This window comes from Budorcas taxicolor, chromosome 1, assembly GCF_023091745.1.
Source record: "Budorcas taxicolor isolate Tak-1 chromosome 1, Takin1.1, whole genome shotgun sequence".
Classification (NCBI taxonomy): Eukaryota; Metazoa; Chordata; class Mammalia; order Artiodactyla; family Bovidae; genus Budorcas; species Budorcas taxicolor.
In genome coordinates, this window is record NC_068910.1 from 142,497,585 (window position 1) to 142,521,225 (window position 23,641).

The 23,641-nt window shown below is 41.2% G+C and overlaps 1 protein-coding gene across 2 annotated transcripts in view; it reads right to left on the minus strand.

The window, feature by feature from the left end:
* Positions 1–23,641, minus strand: part of TPRG1 (tumor protein p63 regulated 1) — a 205,999-nt gene that overhangs the window by 17,644 nt on the left and 164,714 nt on the right. For both annotated transcript variants that reach the window (XM_052647359.1, XM_052647363.1), the window contains exon 5: positions 2,428–2,581. In XM_052647359.1, the coding sequence (XP_052503319.1) occupies positions 2,428–2,581 (154 nt within the window). The remainder of the gene's footprint in view (positions 1–2,427; positions 2,582–23,641) is intronic.

Sequence of the window (23,641 nt, forward strand, 5' to 3'; positions counted from 1 at the left end):
ACCCCATAGATGGCAGCCCACCAGGCTCCCCCGTCCCTGGGATTCTCCAGGCAAGAATACTGGAGTGGGTTGCCATTTCCTTCTCCAGTGCATGAAAGCGAAAAGTGAAAGTGAAGTCGCTCAGTCGTGTCCAACTCTTAGCGACCCCATGGACTGCAGCCCACCAGGCTCCTCCGTCCATGGGATTTTCCAGGCAAGAGTACTGGAGTGGGGTGCCATTGCCTTCTCCACATGTATATTTAGGAGGTAGTTATTCTACCACAACCCCTTTTTAAAACTTTCTATTTTATATTGGAGTATAGCCAATTAACAAAGTTGTGACAGTTTCAAGTGAATAGTAAACGGACTTAGCCATATGTATACATGTATCCATTCTCCCCTAAGCTCCCCTCCTATCCAGGCTGCCACTTAACATTGAGCAGAGTTCCCTGTACTATACAGTAGGACCTTGTTTTCACTCCCTCTTGATATTTTATTTTTCATCTTCCTTTTAAAGTATTCAATTTTATTTCTATATGGCAGAAAAAAATAAAGCACTATCAAGTATTACAGCCATGCAGTGGTATTTCTCTGAAGGTAACAGAACTTGTTTTTTAGTCCTTTACCCTGAATTTCTTCCAGCAAAGAACACTCAGAGAATAAGTTCTTAAACATACCAGGTATGAGAAATAAGAGAAGACTTGGCCCAGGAAGTGATGGATGCCATAACCAAAGCAGGTGGTATTTATTTTTGACTTGTAATAAAAAAGAGTGACTACTACCTCAAAATATATATTATATTAATTATTAGAACCAGATTCCCTTTAAAGGCAGGAAATGGCTTTGGAAACATACATTATTAAGCTCTTTCAGTGGGATTAACATGTATAAAAAAAAGAGAAACATAAATGACTGCATTTTAATAAGGAAGAGGGAAAGAACAGGAGTTTGGGGAAGAACAAGAGCAGGAAAGAGAAGACGAGATTCTGAAGCAATGCATCTGTGCCTTATTGTTAATAATGTCTTTTAAAAATAAGAAGATCCAATATTCCATCTGAAGTTCTGGGCATTATTGTGATGCAAATTTCTGTTGTATCTCCCAGAAGTTCTCAGTGAGTCTTCTCTCATGTATATGTCTTTGTGACAGTGTTATGTTGTTCTATATGACTTTGGGTGGTTAAGAGTCAGACTAGGGGCTGATGTTGATGCTTGCGTTGAGGTATGGTGAATTAGGAGAGTGACATAATCCACACAATAAACTAATTTAGTGCCTTCAAGTGATTGACATCAGAAGCAAACCTTGAGACCATAAACCCCTGAAGACATCTACATAAATCTTAAAAAGACCCTTGCCTTTTGCTGAGAGCAGAATGGGATTCTAGCCAACTTCACTTACGTGTTAGAGGGAAAGAAGACCCCCTCTAGCCTCTAATCACATACATTTTGCCTCAGATCCTTTTTGTAAAATAATGGTTTTATCCATTAAAATTGTTTGTTTATACACATACATACTTGCTTACATGAAGAAGTGTGTTTAAAATAAAACATGAAATGGAATATAAGCCATCCAACCATAGAAGGACTTAAATGCAGATTGCCATATTTTAAATTTATAGCAAATAAAAAATTATGATATTCTAAAATGATGGACAGCCTATAAAGATAAAATAGAAAGGACAGAGAAGGCAAGAATTTCGAAGCCCTTATGTATATTCTTATATATATCTGGTTTTGTTGAAAATATAAAGGCTGATTTTTCACTGCATTTATAGCTCTGTTTTACTTTCTGACTATTCAGAGTGTCCAAGGACAGCTTAAGTCTCCCTAGGAAAGTTGAAATAATAGTAGAAGGGGACCTCTCAGTCATCTGAGACAAATATAAAATCTACTTGGGAAGATGAGATTGAAAGATATAAAAATACTCTTAATTTCTTTATAATTTAACCTTACAATGGCCCAGTGAAGTTCAGAGGAAAGGCAGTTATTCATTGTGTCCATTTTAGAGATAACACTACCAAGGCCTGGAGGAAAAAAGTGATTAAACATGATCACCGAGATATATCTGACTTCCTACTTTACACTATTGTACAATCCTTCTCTGAATAAAATAATTATAAGTTAATTATACACAGAAAAATCTATATATACTATAAGCAATAAACATAGATGAACACAAGTATTGCAATTTTTCAACAATATTACACTATAATTTTTGCTAAGAAATTAGCAAGAGGAAATCGCATCATATGGTTAATATAAATACTATGCATTTTTTCTAATATAAAACAGCTCCACTATTTACTAAAAAAATTCTATAAATCTATCATAGCTTTTGTCTATATAAAACCCACGTTGCATCTTACCATTTTTTTTAACAGTACATGTTTTTAAAGCACATAGATTCTCCACAAAAACTAATTTAAGAGTGATGCCCAAGCTGCCTCCTACCTTGCAAATTTCGAGAAACTTCTCACTTGTGTCTTTCATAGGGTGCTCAGTGAAGGTAGCAAAAGGCATCTCAGTGGACCACGGATTCCAGCGGACTAACAGTGACTGTTGCTCAGGACTCCCCCAGTAGATCCTGAGGCCTTCTCCTTGTCTCCTGCAAGAAAGAAGCTTTCCCTTAGATTAGTCATCTTCATTGCTACTGCTAAGTCGCTTCAGTCCTGTCCGACTCTGTGCGACCCTGTAGACGGCAGCCCACCAGGCTCCCCCGTCCCTGGGATTCTCCAGGCAAGAACACTGGAGTGGGTTGCCATTTCATCTTCATTAGATTAAACCAAAAAGAAAAGGATGCAAAGGAAATGTACTACCCCAGTCAGCCTTTGTATTGATGCTGAGATAAGAGGCTGACCTACCAACTAGCTGAATTCTTCCAAGGAATTTAAGAGGGAAGAAAAGGATGGATTTAGTCTCAAACATGATGAGTGAGGGACAGAGAGGCCTGGTATGCTGCAGTCCATGGGGTCATAAAGAGACGACTTGGCAACTGAACAGCAGCAACATGATGAGTTCAAGGTGTTGTTGAGAATTCTGTAGGTTAATGCTTGATTGGAAACGTTACTCTGGTGTTCTGGACAGAAACCAAGGCTGGAAATAAGCATACTGAAGCTATGCCAATATTCTGATGGTCAAAGTTAAAAGAGAAAGGAAGAAAGAGTCAAGGTGGCAGGACAGGAACTGAAACATGGAAGACATAGTCAACATGGGAGATGGTTTCAAGGAGAAGGAAGATAATAACAACTAAGGAATCTACCACGCAGTAAAACCAGGCAAGAAATGACTGAGAAAAGACACTGGGACTTCGGCAGTAGAAGGGTATGTTTGATCTTTAAGAGAATTGATGGCCAATTCAAAATGCCCTGTGACCTCAGCTTTTATGTCTCCTGGTTCTTTATTTTCTGCACACATTTCATCCACCAGAATTGCAGCAACAAACATGCCAGAGCTCTGCCTGGTCACAGTTCTGATCCACAGTATGTGGGAGGCACCACTATCTTTTAGAGGCCAAGCCCATTTAGTAAACCCAAGCGCAGAGTAAGAGAAAGTAGGTTTGGGAGCGATGATAGGAGGGGAGTTGTGGGAGTGGAATGTGGTCTCATTGAATAACAAGTCTATAATCTCTGTGGCCTCTTCTTTTTGCCTGTACCCTTCAGAATTTTCTGTTGTGGTTTTAGACATTTCTGAATGCAAAGAGGTCCCTGGAGGTTAAGCCAATCTCAGGTGCTTTGCATTCGACAAGCTTTAAAACTAAGTTACCTATAATTCTAAGCAGCCCCATGGAACATCACAGAGCTCTCATTTCTTCTAGAAATTAAATCCTCGGATCTAGAAGGAAAAACCAGAGCTCAACTGTGATGCCTTCACAAAGCTGTCACTTCCTGTATTAAGGATAGATTCCTTTGGGAATGTCATTGTGGTTTCCAAATGTTTATCCATGTAGAGATGTGTATAAACACAATCTCACACCTACATATAAAACACCCCGACTGGCCTCAGCTTCTTTTTACAAAAGGGAAGTAAGAAAACAGCCTGAAACATTCTGTTGCCCAATTCTCAGATTTTTGATGATTCTATCTGAAGGCTGATATCCAGCCTTTTTTTTTTTTTTTTGTCCTTAATCCTTTGCCTGGGAAGGAGAAAAAAAAGAAAGAAAGAAAAAGAAGAGAGAGAAAAATTAAAATATCATTGAATATCGCTAAAGTTCCCTTTTTGCTGGTTCATTTTCTTAGCTGCTATACTGGCTTCCTTGATAGCTCAGAGGGTAAAGAATCTGCCTGCAATGCAGGAGACACAGCAGATGGGGTTCGACCCCTGGATACAACAGATCCTCTGGAGGAGGAAATGGCTACCCACTCCAGTATACTTGCGTGAAACCTCTCATGGTCAGAGAAGCCTTGCGGGATTCAGTCTATGGGGCTGCAGAAGAGTCAGACACGACTGAGTATACACACTGATATTTATCTCCCCACCCCACACCCTCCCGTACTTTACTTCATTCCTTTTTTTCCCCGGCCTGATAATAAGCCTTAACCTCAATGAATATTCTATGCATGCTGGTTAATGAAGCATTCTGGCTTGAGTCCATTAAAACAACTTGCATGATACAATTATTTACTACTTCATATGTCAATTTATGTACTAGGTGCAATTTTCCTTTTATCCAAAGGGGATGAAAATTTGCCAAGATAGCTTTCCCAGTAAACATAGTCTATATTCTTTCACTTCAGGGAAACCGCCAAAGGAAGTTTACTAGCATGAAATTCAAAAGGGACTCTATTTCTAAGCAACTGATCAATTTGAGTGTGGCAATGCCTTTCAGACATGTAGCATACTACTTCTAAATAGATAAGTTCAGCCAACCTTCTCTCCTGAGCTCCAGATGTGGTAGCTGGGAAGAGAAATCTACAACTGAGCAGTTTCTTTAAAGGTAAAACTAGATGGTATTTCTCAGCAAATCTTTTAGAACTAGAGTTCCATAAAAATCTATCATATTCTGTCAAATATCATTAAGGCAACTGTGGAGAATACAACCAGGAATGCTTTATTAAACAGTTATATGTGGTACCATGGGAGTGGTCATCCAAGGGGAGAGAATAGAATAAAAAATGCTATGAACAGGAAGTCAGGGAGTGCTGTGGAAGAGTCTTGATTTTGACACTTAATACTACGTCACTATACCAGTTCAGTTCAGTTCAGGGGCTCAGTCATGTCCAACTCTTTGCAGCCCCATGAATCGCAGCACGCCAGGCTTCCCTGTCCATCACCAACTCCCGGAGTTCACTCAGACTCACGTCCATTGAGTCCGTGATGCCATTCAGCCATCTCATCCTCTGTCGTCCCCTTCTCCTCCTGCCCCCAATCCCTCCCAGCATCAGAGTCTTTTCCAATGAGTCAACTCTTTGCATGAGGTGGCCAGAGTACTGGAGTTTCAGCTTTAGCATCATTCCTTCCAAAGAAATCCCAGGGCTGATCTCCTTCAGAATGGACTGGTTGGATCTCCTTGCAGTCCAAGGGACTCTCAAGAGTCTTCTCCAACACCACAGTTCAAAAGCATCAATTCTTCGGCGCTCAGCCTTCTTCACAGTCCAACTCTCAAGCTCATTTCTCTTTCTGAATCTCAATTTCCCCATCTTTCCTTTAGGGTGTCTCCATGTGGTGATATTTTATGACCTCAGTAACTCAGTGTAAATGGTGTAACAGCTATTGTCATGATGCTACTAGCATTACCCTGTCAAGGACATACAGGATCTACAAGAAACCTATGGATCGTGGCTTCTTAGTTTAGGAGCATCACCTTAGCCCCACTGAGAACACATCTTCTGCTGCAAAACCCTCACCCAGTATTGTTCCCTCACTCCTCAGGAACTTTAGCACCTACCACAATGCTTTACAAACATGGAAAAGAACAAATCAGGCACCATGCGGTGGGACAATAGTTTAACGTTTATGAACTGTAGAATCTCAGAGCCAGAAGGGCTTTTGGAAGATAGAACTGAGTGCCTTCTTCCTGGAGATGAGAAAACTGAGTCTCAGAAAGGACTAAAGCTTGCCTGAAGCATCACTACACACAGTGGTGACCTGGTGAGAGCCCTGGTCTCTCAAGATTCCATTTAGGGGTCTTTTCACCATCCTGGGCTATAGTTACAAAATACATCCCAAGTTAAGCTCCTGCCATTACACAATGCAGCATCATTTCCAACAGACACAGAGGTAAAAGAATTGCCTGAAGGAGCCAGCCATAATCTGTGGGCACAAAGCCTGCCCAGAGATCCCAGTTAAAGGTCAGAAAGCCCTGTCTCAAAAGGAGCCATAAACTTTTATATACCATTAACATTAGCAATTATGAGATTATAGGAAAATAAGTTAGCCCTAGAAGTATAGGGGGAATTTATAAAAATGTTATGTCACCAGGGTGAGAAGACTGGGTCTTTCTCACTGAGCTGCTCTGTTCAAATTAATCAACATGGGAGCATAGTCCCAGATAAATAATGCCAAAATCAAATTATTTAGCAAAGAAAATTTGATAGCCTTTTCAAAATCATACTCTAAGGGTAAACCTTGGCTTTCACTAGTTCTATGCCTTTGGACATTTCACACTACCTTTCTGATATTTCAGTTCACTTCAGTCACTCAGTCATGTCCGACTCTTTGCGACCCCATGAATCACAGCACACCAGGCCTCCCTGTCCATCACCAACTCCTGGAGTTCACCCAAACCCATGTCAGTGATGACATCCAGCCATCTCATCCTCTGTCATCCCCTTTTTCTCCTTCCCCCAATCTCTCCCAGCATCAGGGTCTTTTCCAATGAGTCAGCTCTTCACATGAGGTGGCAAAGTATTGGAGTCTCACCCTCAGCATCACTCCTTCCAACGAACACCCAGGACTGGTGTCCTTTAGGATGGACAGGTTGGATCTACATGCAGTCCAAGGGACTCTCCAGAGTCTTCTCCAACACCACAGTTCAAAAGTATCAATTCTTTGGTGCTCAGCTTTCTTCACAGTCCAATTCTCACATCCATACATGACCACTGGAAAAACTATAGCCTTGACTAGACGGACCTTTGTTGGCAAAGTAACGTCTCTGCTTTTGAATATGCTATCTAGGTTGGTCATAACTTTCCTTCCAAGGGATAAGCATCTTTTAATTTCATGGCTGCAATCACCATCTGCAGTGATTTTGGAGCACCAAAAAATAAAATCTGACACTGTTTCTACTGTTTCCCCATCTATTTCCCATGAAGTGATGGGACCAGATGCCATGATCTTCGTTTTCTGAATGTTGAGCTTTAAGCCAACTTTATCACTCTCCTCTTTCACTTTCATCAAGAGGCTTTTGAGTTGCTCTTCACTTTCTGCCATAGGGTGGTGTCATCTGCATATCTGAGGTTATTGATATTTCTCCCGGCAATATTGATTCCAGCTTGTGCTTCTTCCAGCCCAGTGTTTCTCATGATGTACTCTGCATAGAAGTTAAATAAGCAGGGTGACAATATATAGCCTTGAAGTACTCCTTTTCCTATTTGGAACCAGTCTGTTTCATGTCCAGGTCTAACTGTTGCTTCCTGACCTGCATACAGGTTTCTCAAGAGTCAGGTCAGGTGGCCTGGTATTCCCATCTCTCTCAGAATTGTCCACAGTTTATTGTGATCCACACAGTCAAAGGCTTTGGCATAGTCAATAAAGCAGAAATAGATGTTTTTCTGGAACTCTGTTGCTTTTTCCATGATCCAGCAGATGTTGGCAATTTGATCTCTGGTTCCTTGCCTTTTCTAAAACCAGCTTGAGCGTTTGGAAGTTCACAGTTCACGTATTGCTGAAGCCTGGCTTGGAGAATTTTGAGCATTACTTTACTAGAGTGTGAGATGAGTGCAATTGTGCAGTAGTTTGAGCATTCTTTGGCATTGCCTTTCTTTAGGATTGGAAGGAAAACTGACCTTTTCCAGTCCTGTACCCACTGCTGAGTTTTCCAAATTTGCTGGCATATTTAGGTAACCACAATTTCATGAGGGACAAGAAGATAATAGATGAAAAAATATTTTGTATGCTGGAAGGTTCTGTCCAACTAGCAAATATTAAATTCCTATCATGTACCATAATGCTTACTGGGTACTGTTAGAGGCATTCTTTCTTTTTTTTCTTTTTTTGTTTATTGACCCTTATAAGCAATTTTTAAAAAATATTTTGATAGAAACAGGTGAAGTTCACCTCAAAGGAAATAAGATAAAAAATATGACCAGGTTTAATCAGAACATTATCTGAGTCTTCAGCACAGAGGAGGTGCTAAAGTCTTCTATGTGTTACTTCACCTATTAATCCCTTTTCCTCCATCTGATTCTGAGTCCCAGGGTATTTCTTATGTGTTCAGCTTCTGCTTCCTATAAGTGTATTGATGTATAATTTCCTGTGCATGCTCAGTCACTTCAGTTGTGTCTGACTCTTTTCAACTTCATGGACTGTAGCCCACCAGGCTCTTCTGTCCATGGGATTCTCCAGGCAAGAATACTGCAGTGGGTAGCCATGCCCTCCTCCAGGGGATCTTCCCAACCCAGCAATGACGGAACCCACGTCTCTTATGTCTCCTGCATCGGCAGGCAGGTTCTTTACCATTAGCACTACCTGGGAAGCTCATATGATTTTCTACTTAGACTTAAAATCCATCAGAAAGACTCTCATTCACCTTATGACAACTTTTCAATTCTGTTCTTCAGACTGAATAAGCACAGTTCTGTAAAACTTTTCTAATAGACTAAAAATTATCTTTTAAATCACCTTAGAGATGGTTCTCTGCAACATTCCTAAGTTGTCTATCTTCAATTCCACGATTTAATCAGCAAATTCTCTCTGCGGTATATTATCAGGAGTAGAGAAATGGATAGGGTTCAATCCCTGAACTCTAGTGAAAGTGAAAGTGTTAGTCACTCAGTTAAGTCCAACTCTTTGTGACCCCATGGACTGTAGCCCGCGAGGCTCCTCTGTCCATGGGATTCTCCAGACAAGAATACTGGAGTGGGTTGCGATTTCCTTCTCCAGGGGATCTTCCTGACCCAGATATCGAATCCAGATCTCGTGCATTGCAGGAGGATTCTTTATCACCTGAGCCACTAGGGAAAGTCTGAACTCTAGAAGCCCATGATCTTTTACTTTCGTCTGCTTCCCAGGCCTAAACAGGCACAGAAACCTGAATGTCCCATTACAGAAGCACAGAAGTTCACCTATCACAACTTTTTGTGTTACCGCTTTTTGTCCTCAAAGAAACCAGCTGGATCTGGCCTCCATTACCCCAGAAGTGGAAACAAGAAGGTTAATATATATTTCACTTCTGGTAAATTTCAAAACCTCACAGAAAGGTACAGAAGTAGAAGAAAAAACCTATTAGGACTCAAAAGAACTTGGTGGAGGAAGAGGGTATATAACAGCTAAGGATTGTTAGGATCCTAGTATGACTGAGTTGGAAGGCTCTTTAGAGGTGTGTTTCTAGTCCTTGCATTTTATAGACATAAAAACTGAGGGCCAGAATTTTCAAAGACCAGAGTTCTTCCTTTAGTCATGTTAATTACATGTTTGACTCAGTGACTCAGACGCAGAATTCTACTCAAATACAGTTGCAGGCAGGGTGGAAGGCCCAAGCAATTACTGCTTTAAATCATCACAGCAGCCCAACAGATTTTCCTCCTCCACCAAAAAAAGCAAAGGCATATTGAATAGAGGAGGCTTATACAGGAGAAGCTATCCTACAAGGTCCAAATGACCAATCATAGAAAACAAATATGGTTTAACAACACAAAAAGGAGTTCAAGTTCAATGGAGGGAAACCTTGCTTCAGTTACAAGCTTTTTGAGACACGACTTATTTTTGTCAGAAAGACTCCTCTCCTTGAAGTCATTTTTAGCTGAGCTAGAAAAACATGCCAACCAGTCTGGGTTAATTTGCTCATTCCACACATTTTTTCTGTCCTCGGAGAAAACTGTGCATCCTTTTACACAATGTGATACAGTTAACATCCTTCCCCAGGACGCCCCCACCCTTGCAGCTTCTATCCAGGCTTTCACAGATGCTGTGCTGAGGTATAAAGTATCTGTTCAAAGCACCGAATGAGGAGGCCAGTCCTCAGGAGAGACATGGCGGCTTCCATGACTACCTCGTCAGCCGCCCCTCCTTCCTACTCATCTCCAATCTCAAAGCTCCACCACAGAATTAAAAACATAGCTCCAGGCAGCAAACCGAGATTTATGAGGAAGCGCAGACGTTAACTCTTGCTCTAAACGCAGGGCGTGTGCTTGTAAGTAGGGGTGAGCAAACAGAGGGAGGCCGCGCAGGAGGAGCGGGGAGGGCGGGCAGCCAGGGGATGAGGGTAGTTCAGAACAACACAGTGTGTTTCCTAAATGGCTCCTTTTCCCTACCTCCCCGTCTGTATTGTTACAAGGCAGGCTTCTAGGCCCCTGAAACGTTAGTCCCTTGCTTATTCAATCTGCACAAAAGCAGGCGGCCGGGGTTGGCACCCTGGAGGGTATTCAGTGCTCCTCTGTTCAATGAATGACCTCAGACGAAATATTTTCCATGACAAGAACCCAAAAGACGCTGGCACAGAGTCAGACAATAAGATCTGCAGAACGTGTTTACATTCTCTCCGTGTCCCCAGGCTGTTCCAAACCCATAGGCAGGTGCTGCCTTTATCTGCTCTCTTTGCTCACCTGGCTCCCTCCCACAAGTTTCCAGAGCCTTGGGCTCAGGGAGATTAACCATTTATTGGCATGGGGAATCAAGAAAGTTTGTTTCATGACAGAGAGGTCAATGATAAAGCAATAAACAGACTAACAGTGTCTATAAAGACAGAACTCAGGAGTAGGGGGGTGCTGGGATAGTAGTTCTGAGTACAGTTAGGAGGCCTGCATTCAAAAGATGGATCTATTTGCTGAATAACTTAAAACATTTTCTTTTGTCTGGGCTCCAAGGGTCCTCCGTGAAACCAGATAGTTGAACTAGATCATTTCTGAGGTTCTTTTAAAGCCCAATAAATTATATCTGTGCAGAAAGACCAAAACAATATTTATTACAGTTAGGGCTTCCCTGATGGCTCAGCAGGTAAAGAATACACCTGCAGTGCAGGAGACACAGGTGATGCCGCTTGGATCCCCAGGTCAGGAAGATCCCCTGGAGGAGGAAATGGCAACCCACTCCACTATTCTTGTTTAGAAAATTCCATGGACAGAGGTGCCTGGTGGGCTGTAGTCTACGTGGTCACAAAGAGTTGGACATGGCTGAGTCCAACCATACCACACTTTCTGAATGCTTGTATCCCCACAGAAAAGTGAAAGTCGCTCAGTTGTGTCTGACTCTTTGTGACCTCATAGACTATACTGTCCAGGGAATTCTTCAGGCCAGAATACTGGAGTGGATAGCATTTCCTTTCTCTAGGGGATCTTCGCAACCCAGGTCCCCCGCATTGTGAGCAGATTCTTTACCAGCTGAGCCACAAGGGAAACCCCTTGCATCCTCCCAGAACGTCTGTGTTAAAATCCTAAGCCCAAGACGATGAAATTAGGGACTGAAGCCTTTGGGAGGTTAGGTCATGAGGGCAGAGGTCTCAGGAATAGGATTAGTGCTTTTATAAAAGAGGCTCCAGAGAGGACCTTCATCCTTCTGTTACATGAGGACACAGAGAGAAGGCATCATGTATGAGTCAGAAAGCAAGCCCTCACTGGATGCTCAATCTGCTGGCACCTTGATCTTGGACTTCCCAGGTTCCAGGATTATGAAATAAATTTGGGTTGTTTACAAGCTACTCAGCCTTTGGTGTTTTGTTATAATAACCTCAAAAGACTGACACTCTTATTATCAAACAATAAAGGCATTGGATTAGATACCCTCTAGAAGACACTCCAACAATGCACATGTCTAGCATTTCTGACCAGAAAGAGACGAGGATTATCTCCTTGTAGGTTTCACTTAAATGACATACAGAAATATTTTACTTTCCAGAACTGATATGAATGGATTATTTGGATGGATATCATTTTAAAACATACATTCTTATTTTCTTACACAGTTTATATTAAAAATATCTAATTCTTTTATGGCTTAATAAAAATCATCATGAACCCTAGATTTTAAGACATAAAAGGGATTTAATATTTGTGTGTGTCCTATGTCCTTCACTGCTTAATTTTGCCAGAACAGAGACTGAAGTATAGAAGGGTACCTAGGCGAATATTCAGACCTCCATAATACTTTACTATCCTCTAATGTTTTCCTTTAAAAGGTCAATTGTTATATATGAATAATAAGGCTCTTACTCAAGCTCTAAAAGAGTCTGGACTGCTAAGTTTATTAGTTCTTATATCAGCTGTCTCTTCTCTCACCAGCAGGCAGTCATTTCTTGCTGCTATCAATATTCCTGACTCCAGCAGTTCTTTCTAATTTGCTATTTCTATACTTCTATTGACAGGCTAACTAGGAATGCATTCCTATTGAAGTCACAGGTAAATAATTAAACAAACAAAAAACCCTCTTTCTCAGGCCTTTTCCTAAAGGGAAATGTGCCCATTTTATAACAGAAGGTTTGGTTTCACAGATGCCACTTAAATGGAAAGTTAATCCCATAAAGTAGAGAGTAAATTAGTTTTAGATAAAGGAGAAGAAACTGGCTCTTTTAGGCTTGGACACCTAAATGCTCATGTTTTAGAAGTTCCATTTGGTGCTCCATGCTTGTCAGGGTGAAACAAATTGTGATCCTAGGATTCAAAATGATAACCTGCTTGCCACTGATGAAAATGACATGAAATTTGTCATCCTTAGAGACATACTCTGGTTGACTGGTGTTATATTCTTTACTAGGAGCCTCATATGCTGATTCTTCCTTCAAACCTTTTAGACTATAACTCCCACAATATTTAACAGTTGCTCTGAATGTCAACTTTATCAGCAAATCCCCATTAACATTCCTCTATAATGTTCAGAGAAATTATTCTGGATAAATTTGTAAGTAAGACTGAGTTAGGAACAGTCCCTAAGAGTTGAATCAAAGAAGTTTTCATTTGTTTAATACATGTTTACTGATCTTCAACCTTGTGCCAAGTACCATGCAAAGAATTTGAAGAACACATAACAAGTCTTCAAGAAACTCTAGAACAGCTTTGTAAAGTAGGTGGTCTTTAAGCTGGGGTTTGATGGATGTGAGGACTTTGATAAGTCAAGAAGGTGATTGAAAAAGAATAGCATTAAGTACACTGAAGACAGAGGAAATCCTAAGAGCTAAGATCCAGTTGGGCTGAGAGTAGAGGAGAGAATCAGAGAAACAGAAAATTTAATGTATGTGTCATGATTTGTATTTTTATAGTGTTCTTATTTCCAGATGTGCTACATATAAGTCATATGAGTAATGGAATATCACTAAACCATGAAAAATAATGAAATAATGTCATTTGCAGCAACATGGATGGACCTAGACATTACCACACTCAGTGAAGCAAGTCATAGAGAGAAAGACAAATACCTTTGATATCACTTGTATGTGGAATCTAAAAGGAAATGATACAAACAAATTCATTTAAAATAGAAACAGACTCACAGACAGAGAAAATATACTTATGATTACTAGAGGGCAAAGGGTGGGGATAAATTAGGAGTTTAGGATTAACAGATACATACTACCATATATAAAATAGATAAACAGTAAAGACCCACTACATAGTGTAGGAAACTATCAGTATCTCGTAATAACTGATAATGGAAAATAACCTGAAAAAGAATACATTTGTGTATATATATATAACTGAATCACTTTCCTGTACAGCAGAAACTAACACACTTTTATAATATTAAAATGTTATGCTATAGATAACAGCCATACCTCTATCAATTAAAAAAAAAAGAGGCATTTATCCCAACCAGTATTAATTCTTCAGTGCTTTGATGCTTTTGAATTGTGGTGCTGGAGAAGACTCTTGAGAGTCTCTTGGACTTCAAGGAGATCAAACCAGTCAATCCTAAAGGAAATCAATCCTGAATATTCATTGGGAGGACTGATGCTGAAGCTCCAATACTTTGGCTACTTGATAGGAAAAGCCAACTCATTGGAAAAGACACTGACGCTGGGCAAGACGGAAGGCAGGAGGAGAAGGGGGAGGCAGAGGATGAGATGGTTGGATGGCATCACCAACTCAATGGACATGAATTTGAGCAAACTTGGGGAGATAGTGAAGGACAGAAGAGCCTCTCTCATGCTGCAGGCCATGGGATCACAATGAGTAGCACATGACTTAGTGACTGAAAAACAGCTGTTCATTCCCCCATAAGCCAATGTAAAGACAGCCATTTTGGAGCTCACATTTTCATCTGTACTCTCTCTTTATCTGAATTAAGTTACCCTCTGCTTTTCACCACAGTGCTCACACAACCAGCTCAGAAAGTTAAAGGGACTTCCCGATGCCTCTCAAATATAGAAATACTTTCCCAGCCTGACATTCAAGGCCTCAAACAGTACAATATTGGAAATGAAACAGCATTCATTTCCGGTACTTAAAGTCAGACCTCCTCAAGTCTCTAACCAAACAATTCAGCTTGCTGAGCCAATCTTACAGCATTTGTGGTAATTTCACCAATATGAAGTGATTCTGTATCCTTGTCTTATATTTATCATCAAATGAATTGGGATCTGTTCAAAAAATAGAGTTGTATGTCCAAACCATGGCGATTGCCTTCACCATATCCATCTCATAATACATGGCCAACCAGTTGTGAAATGAATAGACCCATGGTCTTCACTGTTAAAAATACCAATCACAGCACAGTAGAAATATTCATGCCTCAGGCCAGATTGATCTGGCTGCTGCTTCTTTTTCCTTTCATTACTTTAGATTTCTGAATTTCGTAGTTCAAAAATAAGCTCTTAAATTGGTCTCTGTTTGTTTAAAGAAGATGGGGAAATCTACCCATTTTGAGATGTACATAAAATGAGATTTTTTTAGAGGGATGCCCAGGACAGAAGGACTTGTATTTTTGCTTACAGACTGTCTGTCTGTGATCCTGATCTGAAAGCAGTGTACTGCAGATGCTGGCCTGCCAGCTCCTTATCGGGCCTCTTCTGTGCCAAGAAGCAGCCATGTGTACAGAGGAGAGGTAACTCTTACAAAGTTACCAAGGAAAATGCCACGCAATAAAGGAAACAATTTTGAGTCAACTCCTTCTCTTATCAATTGGGATATTTGGCAAATTGTGTTTCCCTCAGGTTTGTGTAAGTTTTTGTCTCCTTTCTAAAAAGGAAGTTACTTTTGAGTGCCCCAAATAACCAAGTTTCAACAAGCACAGAGCTAAGTAAAAAAAAAAAAAAAAGGTTTCTGAGAAAAACAGTTCCTGAATCTTATCTGTTTCCATTTGCTCTCAAGAGAGATTGAAAGTAGATGGTCTGGAATATATAAAAGAGCAATTAGAGAGACCAGTTATTACAAACTTCCGGCCCAGCTGTCCGTGTGCTATCGCCGTGCTTGGTCGTTGTTGTGTCTGACTTTTTGCGACCCTTTGGATTGTAGCCCTCCAGGCTCCTCTGTCCGTGAAATGTTTCAGGCAAGAATACTGGAGGAGGTTTCCATGTTCTCCTCCAGGGGATCTTCCCATCCCAGGGATCAAACCTGTGTTCCCTGCATCTCTTGCATTGCAGGCATATTCTTTACAGCTGAGGAATTGGGGAGGCCAGCTTTCCATGGTCCTTTGGGAAACAACCACAACCAGGGCTTCCCAAGAAGTCAGCAGGCACATGAGACTCTGACAGAACACAGAAACCCAGATTCTCTCCTAACGCTGCTCCTTGGCTCATGCTCCAGTGGCTGCAAACACTTTGCCTTCTCCACTTCGGAGGAATTGAAATAGAATAATTTCAAGACATCTTATTAATATGTCATATACTTATTTTTCCCTTTAAGTTGATGAAAACACTTTCTGGGGAAGTTTATTTATGGTGTTTAATACAGTATGTTTTGTGGACAAAGCAAAATGTCCATCCCTAATTTCCATACACAAATGTAGTCCACAATTAACATCACATTCCCTCTTGGTTACAGTGAGCTATTTAAACTGTTCAGCAAGAACTGGGTGGTCAATGACCCCTTCCATCCCTGCCCCAAAGGCACATATTCTACCTATCACAAGTGAAACAGACAACAACAACAAACCCATGGTATTTAATGAAGCACTTTGACATAATAAAAGAAGTCACAAAGTTTAGAGAATGAAGTCCTGGGTTCAAACTTCAGCACCTTGATTTACTACATAGTTTAAGGAAGTCACTTGAATCCTCATGTCTATTGTCTGGTTTGCGGAATAGAGGCTAAGAATGCCTACTTGGCAGAACAATTATAGGGCTATATGTCGAGTATCTGGTGCCTCTCTACACGGGTTTAAAGAACAAGCTCTGAAAATTAAATCAAAAGAAAATATATTTCTGAATTCTCCTGTACTCCTGCTAGTTTCTTTTGTAATTTTGTAAAATCTACCAAATCATAATTTGATGGGGGAGGGTGTGTGACAAAGAAGGAACATGGTGTAAAATACTGAGCTATGTACAAAGTTGAGAAATTCTAGACATTTCCTGAAATATGACTGATTTCCCCACATTCCACAGTGTATATTTGCTCTGAGGTCAGTGAGGTAAGGTTTACTTGGGGTTTCTGATTTATCTTCATGTTGCAATAACACTTCACATACATGTGAGCTTGGGGTTTATGATTTTATTTTTATTTAAGATTCACCTCAGCCACATAACTTAATATTTCCACCCAGGCCCAGAGCAACGGTACAGATAGAACCCTGAGATCCTCCTTATTTCAGTCCTGGTGTTCTGTCCTCAACAGGGCGGCTTTGCATACATGAGAACGATTGGCCCATCTTCCCAAATTCCATCTACAGGTGTGCACCCCAGATGGTCATCTCTTGGTCCCTGCTCAGGCACAAGCCCACATCCATTGGCAGCATTGCTCTTAGGAGGACAAACCCATTGAAGAGTCCACACAGGCCCTGAATGCAGATGCCAGGCTGTTTGGGCCAAGAATTCTGGCACCTCAGGTATACAGAGCAGAGTCTAAAACAATACTTGACAAACTTCAATATTTATTTGAGTCATCTAGGGACCTTGTTAAAACAGGATTCTGATTCAGTGAGTGGAATGGGTTGTGAGGGTCTAGGCTGTATTACTAATAAGCTCTCAGGTGATCCTAACACCACTGGTCCTAGTAACAAGTTACTGGGAGGGAGGGACATGGGCTATGGGTAGACCTATTCCTTTGGCCCTGAAGGCTCCTCACCCTGTAGGGATGGGCCCAACTAGATAAGGATCAAAGAAGAGCTGACCATAGTGAGGACCTAGGACAGGAGTCTGGGTTGGCTAGTGGAAGACGCAATGATTTGTCCATAACTGCAAGGCAGGAATAGAAGAGAAGAGGGTCCGTTCTGTTGGTAATCTATTTTTGTCTTTTTGCTTCTTTAGCCCCTAATCGTTTCCAGCTCTTGCGGCCCCATGGACTCTAGCCCGCAAGGCTCCTCTACCCATGGATTTTCCAAATGAGAATACTGAAGTGGGGTGCCATTTCCTCCTCCAGGAGACCTTTCAACCTAGGGGGTTGAATCTGAGTCTCCTGCATTGCAAATGGATTCTTTTTACTGCTGAGCCACTGGGGACGCCCTTGGTAATCTACAGGTCAAAGGAAAATCCAAAGGCGACAATGCAGACAGTTTTCTTAATCATATAATGGAATTATCGAACAGAAGTCTGCAAGAAAGTTCATTTTTTCAACAATAGAGTTGAATTAGATTTACTTGCTTCTAATTTGAGGCTTCCCTCGTGGCTCAGATGGTAAAGAATCCACCTGCAATGTGGGAGATCTGGGTTCGATCCTTGGGTTGGGAAGATCCCCTGGAGGAGGTCATGGTAACCCACACCCATATTCTTGCCTCGAGAATACCCATGGACAGAGAAGCCTGGTGGGCTACAGTCCACAGGGTTGCAAAGAGTCAGACATGACTGAGTGATTAACCACAGCACAGATCTGCTTGAAGATTATTCAGATGTTTACAGTGATACAACCTCATATAACAGAAGGTCCTTAATGTGTGTCTGTGTGTGTGTGTGTTTTCTAAAACAACAGCAATGACAACAAATGCCTCATTCTTTCAACTGTTCCTCATTTGACAAGGTCAAAATTCCCTGACCACCCCAGCTGCCCTCCTTTGAATGCATTTTCAGTTTTCCAATGTCCTTATTAAAGTATGAGACCAAGAAAGGAAAACAATACACCAACAGTGATTTAATCACTGTGGTATACACTGTGACAGCCCTCTACATTTTTCTAGAGGCTGTATATCTGCTAACTTAGCCAACAACGACATTAGCTGTGCTGGTGACTTATCACATGGCTGACTTATTACCTGGAGTTTACCATCAAATAGAGTTTCTAATTTCTGAGTCTTTTTCACACCTGCTGCTGCTAAAATATTTTGTGAAGAGTTGATTTTTCAAACTGACTTTGGAGAAAGTAGACATGGAAAATACAGCTCATAGTTGAATTCCTCCTTTGGCACCTGATCTTTCATAAAGAAGCTTTTGATCAGAAATTATAAGGCAGAACAAATAAACACTTCTGATGACTTATTTAGGCTTAAAGCTCAAGGCAAAAGCAAAAGGAATTCAATGTGCTACATTATGGTAAGAAAAATATTGAATTACCAGCTTATCATAAATGTACATCCATTTTAGAAATAATGCTTGAAATAGGGGAAATAGAGCCCCAAACAGGTGAGGGAAAGAGAAAGAGAGAGAGAGAGCAATCTCCTATCCTGACCAGAGTTTGAGAAATGGCTTAGGTATAAAAAAAGAGATAGTTTAAAAATGAAACCAAATAAATCATCTTCCCACAACATAATTAGGAGGTGGCAGAACATTTCAGTGCCTGACAAATTAATTCCATTTGCATTATGAGTCTTATTCAAAATGCTATAAGAGCCACAAAGACAAAGTTGAAGCATGGTCTTTAATTAATCCTGCATCATGCCTAATACAGTAGTGTACTCCCTTGGGAACTTCTAATCATTGAAATTAAAATCTGCACGTACATGCAATCTCTTAAATACGCTTCCAGTCTAACTACAGCTGCCTTCTACCATATTTCCACATATTTCTACAGAGAGCAAAGAAGAAATGAGTCTCAAAACTCAAAGTAGCTTCTTCATAATAATTTAAAGGTCAGACAGACCAAGGCTCTTTTAGTAATCAGAGTGATGCCCAACAGAGTTTATGTTAACTAAGTACTGAATATTAAACAAAAATGAATTTTCATTTAAAGCCACAGAGACAACGGAGTTTTAAAGATGTAAAGGGTTGAATTCTATCTTAGCAATAGTATTGTTCATTCAGTAAATGTGAGCTCAGTTCAGTTCAGTTCACTCACTCAGTCGTGTCTGACTCTTTGCAACCTCATAGACTGCAGCACACCAGTCTTCCCTGTCTATCAGCAACTCCTGGAGCCGGCTCAAACTCATGTCCATTGAGTTGGTGATGCCATCCAACCATCTCATTCTCTGTTGTCCCCTTCTCCTCCTGCCTTTAATCTTCCCCAGCATCAGGGTCTTTTCCAATGAGTCAGTTTTTCGCATCATGTGGCCAAAGTATTGGAGCTTAAGCGTCAGCATCAGTCCTTCTAATGAATATTCAGGACTGATTTCCTTTAGGATGGACTGGTTGGATCTCCTTGCAGTCCAAGGGACTCTCAAGAGTCTTCTCCAACACCACAGTTCAAAAGCATGAATTCTTTGGCGCTCAGCTTTATTTATAGTCCAACTCTCACATCCATACATGACTACTGGAAAATCCATAGCTTTGACTAAATGGACCTTTGTCAGCAAAGTAATGTTTCTGCTTTTTAATATGCTGTTGGTCATAGCTTTTCTTCCAAGGAGCAGGTGTCTTTTAATTTCATGGCTGCAGTCACCATCTGCAGTGATTTTAAAGCCCAAGATAATAAACTCTGTCACTGTTTCCACTGTTTCCCCATCTATTTTCCATGAAGTGATGGGACTGGATGCCATGATCTTTTTGAATGTTGAGTTTTAAGCCAGCTTTGAGCTCAGCGGGACCAAATATTGCCCAGCAGCATTCACTGCATATAAGCCATGGAAATCCTCTGCATTAGGTTGTTCATAGTCTACTGGGAAAGATGTATGTGGTCTAAGAAAGAAAGGAAGAGAGCCACAAAAAGAAAAGCAGAGAGTGAGATTATACTTAAGTATCAGTGAATCCTGAAAGAATAATTGGAATATGAATGTATAATAAGAAGTGGGTACCCATAGATGAGAAAGTTTATTCCAAATAGAAGGGTATGATATAAGGGCATGAATGTGGGAAAGTATTGGACTTTTTCTACTTCTCACTCCAGGCCGGATGAATATTGAGAATTGTCCTTGCACTTAAGTCTTTAACCAGTTGCTCCCTGCTCTAAAATAAGCAATAAACTCTCTCTCCCCACTGCCTCCATTGTGTACCTGTGTGTGTGTGTTGAAAGATTGAGGGCAGCACAGAAAAGGGAAACATTCATGTTCTGCATGGAGGCACATACTATGTACATGGCAAACTCTCTCTGGTTAAGTCATGGCCTGTTATAATCGGAAACATGGCTGCTATTTATGCACCAGACAGTTTACACTCACTGCCTACACATCTTATGGCAGTCTCTCAAAGCAGATATCACTTTCTATATTTATGAGGAAATTGAAATGCAAATAATTCACAAAACCTAGTTGAAAGTTGTGAATTATCATCTTTGGTCTATTTGACCTCAAGGCCTATGTGCCTCCCCCACAGCTCACTCTCCACCTCTACAAAAGTGGTAGAGGGAGGCTGGCAGTAGGTTTTACCCAGCCAAATTCCCCACAAAAATCATGTAACATGCAGAGGTTTTCAATAATATTAGCTTGTCAGAATAATTCTGCCTTTGCTCAGTCTCTCCAACTCAAGAAGTTACAATGGATCCCAAGCACAAATTTTACTACCTTGTATGGTGATGTTGGGGCCTCTCTGATGGCTCAGACGAATAAAGAATCCGCATGCAAAGTGGAAAGCCTGGGTTCTATCCCTGGGTCAGGAAGATCCCCTGGAGAAGGGAATGGCTACCCACTCCAATATTCTTGCCTGGAGAATTCCATGGATGGAGGAGCCAGGTGGGCTACAGTCCATAGGTTGCAAAGAGTTGGACACAACTGAGTGACTAACACTTTCATGGTGATGTGGCAGACTTCCCATGTGGCACTAATGGTAAAGACTCTGCCTGCCAGTGTTGGAGATGTAAGAGATCCATATTCCATCCTTGAGTCAGGAAGATCCCCTAGAGGAGGAAATGGCGCACACTCCAGTATTCTTGCTTGGGAAGCCTGGTGGGCTACAGTCCATGGGGTCACAAAAAGTCAGACACGACTGAACATCTGATCATATATAATAATGTTACATCATCAATCTGGCTATTCCATAATTTAGAATTAATTCCAAGAAAGAATTTGCTTTTTCTTTTTTTGTTTTTCTTGCTTCTTGTTTTTCCCATCTGTAGGATCTCATATATCCCTGCAGAGGCAACACAATCTGAACACTGAATCCCAAATCTCCTCCACTCTTATTCTTCTCTAGAAACTTAAACTTCAGTTAAAATCACCAGTTAATCCTCCATGGACAGAACCAGCTGGTGGGAAGGTTAAACTGATAATGAGACATTCACACATGTATATCATTCATTTGATATAGTATAGTTTGGGCTGAGGCAGAAAGAGGAAAGATGACCTCAACAGAAGTAGGTTACCTTTATTCAGGCAAGGAGGGGCGACAGTCGGCCTAACGACCGGGCTGAGCGCGGAGAGGGATCAGGGAGGCTCCATTTTTATAGGGAGGTTTGTGGAAGCGATATGACAAACATTAATCAGGTGGGATGTTTTTGGTATTCTTTAGTTGAGATGGCATTTGTACTTGGGCAGGGGATGATAAGTCTTCTGTGCAGGTGTGGGGGTGGAAGTTTTCTGGACAGGGGGTGATAAGTCCCAGATAGATGCAACCGGCCTGGAGCATCAGGGTGGGAGCTAAAGTTCTGTTTTGTTTTCTCCGAAGATAGATGATCAGCAAGGGCCTTTGAAACCGTTGTTTTCTTTTCTAGGCCCAAAAGACTCCATATATATATATATATATATATATATATCTCCAGCTATCCCTTGTTTTTAGATCATTGCATCATATTCCCAAAAGAAATTATAAAACATTGCATGGAAAAAGTTGTATGTTCCAGTTTGACCTAAGCCTACTACATATGGCTGAAGAAATCAACTGAGAAGTTGGACTAGAATCAAGTAAAAGAAGGTATTGAAAACTACACAAATGAGTTTATCCTTATCCTATAAGACATGATCTGATAAACAACTAGAAGCCGGGGAAAGCTTTCCATAAGGGTCGAGATATGAACTTGACCACGGTATTAAAGATTAAGTGGTCCAAACTTGAGAAGTAGGATGGATTTGAGAGACTAACAAGTAAGAGAGATCAGTTACAAGTGTCTACATGAAGAAATCATGAAACCTGGATCAAGGCAGTAGCAAAAGAAAAAATTAAAAAATTGTTTTTTTTTTTAAAGTACACTTCAGAGTCAAAGGTAATAGATTTGTGACCTCAAGTCGGAAACATCCTTGAAAAATCGTTTAGTTCACCCTTCTCTCAACTTTCTGATGGTCCTGAGGTTTTCATCTTCAGGGAGTAAGGAGATGGTGATGCCCTTAACCGTAACAGCCAGCGCAGGTCTGGGGAGAGACGCAGACTCTGTTAAGTTTGCAGAGTCCGTGGTGAAGCAGGCCTAACCTTGACATCCCTTTGTTTCTTTTCCTGTTACATCTTTCCCCACTCCTTCAGCCAAACCCGCTCCAGGAGTGAAAAGGCTCTTCACCTATCTGTGCCCCCGATCTGAAGGCCCTCAATTTCCAATGCATAAGAGAAAAAGGAAGGTGGCTGGTTCCTGCACACACAATGCCACCAGGGCCCTTCCGTGTGTGGGAAAATAGAGGTGGGTGATGAAGGCTTTCCATCCACACAGTCCAGCTTCCAGCTCTGTGGAAACTGGGAGCCAGTCTAGCTAGGGACACTGCCAGAGGAGCCCCACATCACCTCATTTATAACCCGGGGAACAGCAAAACAGATATGGGTGGTACGGAATCTCTTCTCACAATCTGGCTTCAAGTCGCCAACTTTAAAGAAAAGAAATTCCTCATGAATGACATAAACCAATTACAGAGCTGCCTAAACCAAGCCCAAGTTCTGAAACGGAGGCCACAGTTTCCTATTAGGCAGGGGGATCTGAACAAGGGCCAAAACAAGCACCTTTGGTACCCTAGGATGCCCAAATTCTGGGCGCTCTCATAGGACAGTCCAGCACTCCACCCTGAGGTCGCGACTGCCATCATCTCCTCAAGCTGAGGGTGTCTGCGTGCAGCGCTTTGCAGCCTCCCTTCTATAGTAACCTGACGGGTTTCTTTGCTCATTGCCATGTTGCTGGACTGTCTTGTCTACTATCTTGCCCATCACCAAAGGACATGTGAGAAAGGACTGAGATTTGGATACTCAGTCACCTTAGAGCATTCTCTCCGTTTTTGT